The sequence below is a fragment of the Prenolepis imparis genome, unplaced genomic scaffold (genome assembly GCF_030444845.1).
Source record: "Prenolepis imparis isolate NDT839.2.m4 unplaced genomic scaffold, iyPreImpa1.0 SCAF_12, whole genome shotgun sequence".
Classification (NCBI taxonomy): Eukaryota; Metazoa; Arthropoda; class Insecta; order Hymenoptera; family Formicidae; genus Prenolepis; species Prenolepis imparis.
Genome location: NW_028141170.1, coordinates 1,359,729 through 1,368,409, shown reverse-complemented (window position 1 = coordinate 1,368,409; position 8,681 = coordinate 1,359,729). Strand labels below are relative to the sequence as shown.

General features: G+C 33.6%; 2 protein-coding genes across 4 annotated transcripts; one reads left to right on the top strand and one right to left on the bottom strand.

Moving 5' to 3' along the window:
* Window positions 1-2,630: 2,630 nt before the first annotated feature.
* Window positions 2,631-4,900, top strand: LOC145944196 (sideroflexin-2-like). The gene is made up of 8 exons (XM_083052396.1): window positions 2,631-2,785; window positions 3,091-3,261; window positions 3,512-3,710; window positions 3,950-4,075; window positions 4,220-4,286; window positions 4,463-4,562; window positions 4,647-4,694; window positions 4,776-4,900. The coding sequence occupies exons 1-8, from the start codon at window positions 2,631-2,633 to the stop codon at window positions 4,888-4,890; spliced, it is 981 nt and encodes a 326-aa protein (XP_082908522.1). The 3' UTR covers window positions 4,891-4,900.
* LOC145944195 (sideroflexin-2-like) lies at window positions 3,245-7,859 on the bottom strand. Of its 3 annotated transcripts, none has more exons than XM_083052394.1 (6): window positions 7,649-7,859; window positions 7,267-7,437; window positions 6,971-7,172; window positions 6,300-6,598; window positions 6,006-6,053; window positions 3,245-3,361 (listed from the first exon to the last, which is right to left on the bottom strand). In XM_083052394.1, the coding sequence occupies exons 1-6, from the start codon at window positions 7,831-7,833 to the stop codon at window positions 3,325-3,327; spliced, it is 942 nt and encodes a 313-aa protein (XP_082908520.1). In that variant the 5' UTR covers window positions 7,834-7,859; the 3' UTR covers window positions 3,245-3,324. The 3 variants fall into 3 exon arrangements, with proteins under 3 accessions (XP_082908520.1, XP_082908521.1, XP_082908519.1); XM_083052393.1 differs by lacking the exon at window positions 3,245-3,361 and adding an exon at window positions 5,745-5,856; XM_083052395.1 differs by lacking the exon at window positions 6,006-6,053 and having other exon boundaries at window positions 3,253-3,361.
* Between the last annotated feature and the right edge of the window lie 822 nt (window positions 7,860-8,681).

The window sequence follows — 8,681 nt, the reverse complement described above, 5'->3', positions numbered from 1 at the left end:
TCGCGGCTAGTTAGCTAAAGCCGGATGACGTGAGGAACACGATGGCGACGGCTATGTGTGGAAACCACATGAGGTGGACGGCGAGGCTCTAGGGTCGTCAGGGGGATAGGTGGGGAATAGAACGAAGTAAGGGCATTGAGAAGTAGAAGAGTATACAGCCTGGCAGCCTACAGCACAGCTGGCCGTTCCGTCATCCCCGGTGCGCTTGCGCGCGCTGGAGGCGGATCGTCGTACCAGGTCCGTATGTCATCGAGGATCCCCCGAAAGAGTCCCCCGGGATTCTCGCCTTTATAGCTCGTAGACAATGCTATCAATTCCAGATTTTCGAAGAGTGGAAATTAGAATATGACGTCGGTAGCATAATTTTTTTTATCTTGTGCATGTTTCAGGCTGATGATGCGAGTTGAATCGCGTCGACGCTGTTGTCAACAATGTTACAACGACGTGAAACGTGGTTTGGCGCGGCCACCCCATTGAGGGATACGCTCGCCGGTGACAGTAGCGTAGCAAGGAGCCTTCTCGCGCGATCGCTGCCTCTTCCTCAGGTTCGGCACCCGTCGACATCCGAAGTACGGAACGGCCGAGAACGGCCGAGCGCGGTTCCAGAGGTCTCACGGTAAGCGAGTGACGGATTTATGCTTTAATAAAGCAAGCGTTGCGTAAGCGCTGCAAGGCGACGCCTTCGCCGAGATATTCTCCTTCTCCATGTTCTCTATGTTGTAGCTGGACGTTTAATGTAAAGAGCAATCGGTTGAAACCACTGGTGATTGCCGGCGCAACGACAAAGGTACATACAAAATGCCCATCGAGAGAACTGGGTCGCCCTTCGCGACCGCGTCTTCTTCCCCGAGACCGGGCTGATATCGGACTCGGATGATATAAAGTGACGTGAGAGAGGAGTGTTGACACAACGCGTGTATGTCCTGCGAAAAGTGCGTGCTCTCAGCGTGTGGCACGTCCACGCCTGTTAAGCCATGTTCACACGTTTTTGTTAATAGCTGGAAACGATGCAGGGTCGTTAGAGATCGATAGAGAGGGATAATGAGAAAATCTTCTTTGAAGAATCTCTGAAAAAAATGATAAACTTTTATATTAGTATGTAATCAAGTTAAGGCTAGTTTAATTACATTAAATTAACTTAATTAAATGGCAATATAAGTGAAGAGAACCAATTTTGTTTAATCGTTCAAGTTTTCATTTTGATTGATGAAATTTCAATCTATTTTAATTAATTATTCATTAAATTATTTAAATAATTAAATTAAATTTTTAAAAGAAACTAACGATTGAAAAGTGTGTGTCGGGTTCCTTGATGCATATGATACACTCTTGCGTCAATCTCGACTTGCTCTCGGCTGATTAGCGCTGACTTATACACGTGAATGACACAACTCCGATAATGTTCAATGGTGTTGATCAATTCCGTCATGACGTTGCGTAGGATCCCACGTCACTCCGACTTTCAAGGAATGTTTCTTTATCTTATTTCGCGCGTGACATGATTGCTTATTACATTCCTAAAATAAGAAATTCGATTATAGCTTTTTTCTGCTTTTCTGCAATAAAACAGATATGTTTTATAACTTGTAAAACTTTATTTTAAATTGTGCGTTCGAGTAATCATTATCACTCCGATGTCATTGCAATTATCTAAAAATAAAAGTCCGTCTTGCTACAGCTGATAATTAAATGCATATCAGCGCAAGCTTTCGAAGTTAGCGTTTGCATCTATAGTTTCGCTTTATAAAAGAACCGATATAAAAATCTGATTTTTGTAAAATTTGATATAATACGTCAAAACCCATATTTTAATCCTGTGCCGCCAAAAAATATTATTTAACAAGGTGATTCAAAAAACGTTCGATATATAAAAATAAATAATATAAATGAATAATATATATGATAAATAAATTTATCTTTCTGTATCTATACCTCGAAGACAAAAATTGAAACAAAATTGTTGACGAAGAGAAACTTAAAAGACAAAAAAAAATAAATGTAGCTTCAAGTCGATTTAAAAATTATATTAACTAGTGTTTGTGTAAAAAAGAAACTAATTTCGCCTATTAAAATAACAATTTCACAGTTAGTTTTTCGCGTTAAAGAAAATTTGCACGTACATCGGTTTTTTTGCTTTTATAATTATATTATCGTTTATTCTATTCATGAAAAATATCGTGCATTATCCTAGACAATGAGCAAAAATTCTTTCGTATATGTTAAAAGTGCTCGACACCGCTGCACACTATTTTAATATGCCCAGAGCTCGCACACCAAAACTATAAATACTCTGATTTTTCTCGGACTCTTTGTAACATTATACACGGTTTATGCAAAACGTAAGAACGCGTCTATATCATTTGATTGAAGATCAAAAATACGTATATCTTTTCTTAAAATATATTATTTGCGCGCATACGTGCAAATAAAATAAAATAAATAAGTAAATATTGGATAATTATAGAAGATAAAGATATTAAGAAATAATTAAAAGAATAGTTTAAAAATGTATTGAAAATTTTTCGATTTTTGAAATTAATTTTCAAAGATTATGGCAGTGTCTTCACTTACGAATTATGATTATGATTCTCGATTAGATCTGTGCCGGAAAAATTTCTTGATCGTCCACGATGACAAACGAGAGACTGGATCTGGACAGACCCTTGTGGGATCTCAACAGTTTCATGGGAAGATGGAAGTATTTTGCGTGGATGACCGACTTCCGCACTTGCATCGTGTCCGAATCAGAGTTATTAGCTGCTAAAAAATTATGCGAACAATACAGGTAATTGCAAAAAAATATGTATATTTAGAAATTTTTATTTTCTGCAAAATCGACATTCATTGATCGGTCGAAAACTTTTCTACAGTATTTCATATATTTACTTTATAATTATAATTCTATAATATTTAATTCATCTATATACTATTAATTCTCGAAATAATTGAGAGAATTTTAATTTAAAATCTTATTAAAATTTTATTACAAAAAATTATATTATTATTGATGATAATGTACGCCAAGTTGCTGTTTTTATTCGATATTTCATATTCTCTAATCACTCAGAGATGGTTGTATATACCTTGTAGACTTGGCAAGGAGCCAGCCGATACGACCAGAGAGCAAATTATCTATGCGAAGAAGCTGTACGAGTCAGCCTTTCATCCCGACACCGGCGACCTACAAAACGTCTTCGGTAGAATGTCCTTCCAGGTGCCAGGTGGAATGGCCATCACCGGCGCTATGCTCCAGTTTTACAGGTTTTTTTGCAGAATATTTTCAAATTCTTCCCTTGCTGTGATCAATATTGAAAATTTTTCTTTTTAGTCATATCGTGATGAAATCTGAGAATCTTCCAAGCTGTAAAAAGAAAAGAATATTAATTAATCATTTTTAAATGTTGATTTAATGTTAATGAATAATATTTTATTCTGTTTATTAGATTATATGATATTTTACTTCTTAATTCGAGTTTTTTAGCATAATAAGAGATGTTGATTTGATTTTTAGAACAACGCAAGCGGTGGTTTTCTGGCAATGGGTCAACCAATCTTTTAACGCTCTCGTCAATTACACCAACAGAAATGCTAACAGTCCTATAACCACCAACCAGCTAGGTGCAGCTTATGTCAGTGCCACCATCGCGGCGATGATAACCGCGATAGGATGTAAATCATATTGGGAGAAACGCGCAAGTCCTTTGATGGCTGTAAGTTTTGCGAAGGCAGTTTGAAAATTATATAATGTCTTAAATTTTTTTCATACCAATGATAAATAATTATTTTTTAGTGTAATTTAGAATAATTAATTTTAAATTCGCTGAGAAAAAATTAAAAAATTAATGTAATGATAGTTTTTATTTTTCAAGATACTCTGTATAATAGTTAAAGCAAACTTTCTAAAACTCGTCCCAGATTGCCCTGAACCAGATTCTAAAAAAATTTTCAGAGGTATGTTCCATTCGCAGCAGTGGCGGCCGCTAATTTCGCTAATATCCCTCTAATGAGACAAAACGAAATCAGCAGCGGCGTGGATCTCATTGACGAAGACGGTAAAAAACATACAAGATCGAAGGTGAGATCTCGCGAGTCTATCTCCTGTTGCATTAAATTTCTTATGAAAATCAATATACTTTGTACTTCATACTTCAAGTATTTTCGAATTTTATAAATAGAAATAAATATACAATATACAATAAATGTTAATAAATAATTTCAGCTCGCAGCCGTAAAAGGCATCACTCAAGTCGTTATTTCGAGAATCGTCATGTGCGCACCTGGCATGCGTACGTATCGAGTGTGAATATATATAAATCAATACTATCTTATATATATATATATATATATATATATATATATATATAAATTGCTCATTAAAATATTCTACGAATCGGTTTTCAGCGTTATTAAAATATTACACACATTCTGACTAATTAAAATAATAATTAATATCTCTCCACAGTTATCCTGCCGCCTATAATGGAAAGGTTGGAGAAATACGCGTGGATGCAAAAAATTAGACCTCTGCACGCACCTATACAAATTATGATGTGCGGAGTCTCGTGAGTATTCTGTTCTTCTAATTTAATCACAATCCACTCTCACATCGTCATATTATTACATTTTGTATCTTATTACTTTTTTAGGCTAACGTTTATGGTACCAACGGCATGTGCTTTGTTCCCGCAAAATTGGTAAATAATATTTTCAGAAATCCTACATCTCTATAGCTATTTCTTTACTTTACTGTTATTTTATTTTATTATGTTTCACAGTTCCATTAAGGCAACCACTCTGCAGCGCTGGGAACCAGAAAACTACGAATTGCTGAAGAAAAATTGCGAAGGCGGTGAAATACCGAAATATTTGTATTTTAACAAGGGATTATAATGGTATGAAAGATTCTAGTTTTATGAAACCGTGTCTTAAGTAAGCGTTATTCCATCCTTTGTAAATGTCGTTGTTTCAATTGACGCACTCCGTGGCAAACTTTTCTGCTGGATCAGAAACGAAACACGTATAATTAATAGAACTATTATCATAATTAATAGAATTTATAGAATCGATCCTTTTGTCAATTCTTTTATGTGATTTAAAATATTGAACGTTCGAGATGTTAATATTAAAAATTAGGATTTAGATATAAAATGTAAAATTTCGTCGACACGCTGAAATATATCGTACAATAGATAGTCGAGATTTGCAATGCAATAAAAAACATAAATAATGAAACGTTGACAATATAGGTTTAGTGCTTTATCGAAGTGTAGTTACGTGTAAACACAAATCTTAGCAATAATTTTGTTTTAATAACCACTCGATGGTTTCTCTCAGGCATCTCTTAAGAGTTAACTTGAAAGTTTTATATATTATAAATGTTACTTTCTGTGCAGAACAATTTTAAACACGGGAGAATGTTGCTTAAGTACTTAATATTATTGTTACTTAATATTATTCTTGATATTATTTGCGTTGCATTTTCGACGTCTGTCGAAAATAAAAATGCTGCCATATTTAATGATACGACAAAAAACTTTGCTGCATATATGATTAATAAAAAAATACAATGCTATATATAGAGAGACAATTAAGACATGAATAAACGTTGTTAAATAATTAAATAGCAGTTATTTTATTCTTACCTAACTTTATCCAATCCTAATCTTTATTTTGGCAATTCCATTTCTTAAAAGAATCTAATAATATAAAAGAAAATTTATGAATTTTACTTTTATTTATACTAATTACAATCCCTTGTTATAATAAACAAAATCCGGATATTTGCGCTGGCCCATTTTCTCTCGAAATATTTCATATTCCTCCGGATATATCTTTAATAGATCTGGCTTCATCGAGCTTGTAAAAAAATGATTAACGTGTATATATTAATTCCTTATATATATTGCAACAAATAATACATATATTTGTATTATTTTATATTGAATCATTCTAATACAAATATAATACAAATTATAAAAAAATATAATAATTTCTTGTTTGCTTACTTTTTCTGCGAGAAGATGGCAAGCGCCGAAGGGATCATGATTAATAAACTGCCAATAAAAAAAACATATTTATATTAATATCTTTATAGTTCCTTTTGTTTATTTTACTTCTATTATCAAACATTGCAACTCAAAGGAGCGCATGATGCAACAGGTTGCAGTATCAATACTGTTGCATATAAATTTGCATAAGGTTCAACACGGTTGCACACGAATGTCGCGCAATATATTTCAGCGACGCTGCCGTCGCTGTTTGCGCAACGTAACGCAAATATGCACTTTAATAAAACTTACCTAAGCGCGCATAAACCGATTTCGACGGGAAAAGCGATCCACGGACGAAGCTGGTAGAAACAATACGGTTGCATTCGTTGCGTGATAATTGGGATCATCAACATTCCCGGCGCGGCCATTATTATCCTGGTGAGGACGCATTCGGAGATACCCTTGACGGCAGCCACCTGCGACCTCATGATGCAGATTTCATTTTCGTTTCTGACGAATATAGGGATACCTCGCGTGATTTCCCGTTGCCTCATAATGGGAAGATTCACTATGTTGCCGGCAGCCACCGCGCAGAACGGAGCGAATCTCTATGAAGAAGACAATTTGTTGAATTAATAATCATTAATTTTTTACATTTCTTGATTATAATTAATATTAATATTTCTTGATATAATTAATATCCCCTTTAATTATGCATTTTTATAGAGAATATAATATATTAATAGATATAATTTAGATATATTATTAGATAAATATATTAAATATAATATATTAACAGATATAATATAAATATAATATATATTAATAGATATAATAATTATTAATATAAAATTTACTATTAATATAAATTTATTAATATTAAAATTTATATTAATAGTCACTACGTTTCCTTGTTTTTTTTTTTTTTTTTTTTGTTATCTAGATAGAATACGGAGCAAAAAATGGTTTAGCGGATTAACTGCAAAAAGGGTTCCTCTGCAAGAGAACAGCTTCCTGAATCCCAAAGCGGCCGCGCAACTCGCCGCAGTCGCGAGCACGAAGGCCTGTTGGATCACATTGGTATCTTGCGGTTCGTCGCTCATCGCGTTTCGATTGGTGTAATTGACAAACGCATTGAAACCTTGATTAACCAATTGACACGCTATCACGCCGTAAGCGGACCTGACGAAGATGCGCGCACGATAAATATGATTGAATTCGAGAAAGGATTTGCGTATGCGGGGATGATCGTTTATTCATTTGCGGAAAAGTCTACCTGTAGAAAGTTAGCATTGCGGCGGTGAGGGCGACGGAACTTGGTAGTTGGAAGGACATTCTCCCTATCACATGCATAAACTCGCCGTTATCGGGATGAAAGGCGCTGTCCCTTAGCTTCTTCGCGTAGATTATGTCTTTTCTCTGCAGGCATTCCGGCTCCTTACCGGCTCTAAATATTAATTATTAATTATTAATTAAATTCTACAATTAATTATTGATTAAAATAACCTACTATTTATTCGATAAATAAATAATAATGCAAGTATTATCTTTTATATCTTAAACAAATGTTACTTTTACATAATATTCTTATAATAAACTTATTTTCCGTAAAATTAAAATTAATTCAAAACATCAAAAGATACATCATCGCAACTCACTTATAATTCTCGCAGAGCTTCTTCGCCTCCCACAATTTGCTTGTCGGCACGATAATCGTGCGACAATCGGTGATGAAGGCATAATGCAGCCACCTTCCCAAATACGTATCTTGACTCCAAAGTGGTTTATCGACGTCAATTCTATCTTTAGTTTCATTTCTAAGATCGCCGTTTCCTCCCTTCATTATTTGTCGCTCAACCGATTCTCCCAACGAAATTCCTAGAAATTATATAAGCTATTACAATATAAATATATCTACAAATGACAGCTACACACAATAAATACATAAAACTTTGCAGAAGGAAATTAAATAAATTTTTAAAAAAATTACTTTGTTTTAAAATTGACTTTGTGTTTTAGACAAAACGAGATAAAACAAAATTAAAGATAAGAAGTCTGTCACATAATTTTGATAAGATTTCTGACATGTTTTGCTTCATAAAAATGTACTAATGTTTATTTGATTTATATAACGTAAATGACACTTCTGATTGTCACAACAGCATTTGACAGTACATCGTACAATCACGACTAAATTAAATAATTTGCAACATTGTGAATATGTTTGCAGAATTTTCGATATAACTCGCGATCTATCTATATCAGATAATACATGAATAAAACTGTAAGTACATAAAATGTCTTATATATATATATATATATATATATATATATATATATATATTAATATAAATTAATTATACAAATTTTGTATATTTTTGTATAATTGACTTCTTAAATTTTGTGTTCACTTTTTTTTAAACATAAATATAAAATTGAAGAATACATCTCATGTCATGGAATCAATCTTAAAGATTAAGATAGTCAGATCGATAATAAATAAACAAGAAACTAGAAACGACCCAAGAGGAAAGAATCTCTAACCGATGCATCTTGAATTTATATTTTCGTGCGCGAGATGAAATGTGGAGCAAATGATGATTGCATTTAAGTAAATTTAAGAAAGCATGGCTAATTAATCAAAAGAAGTTCTCATCTTGATAGCGACATTTGTCTCTACACGATTCATTA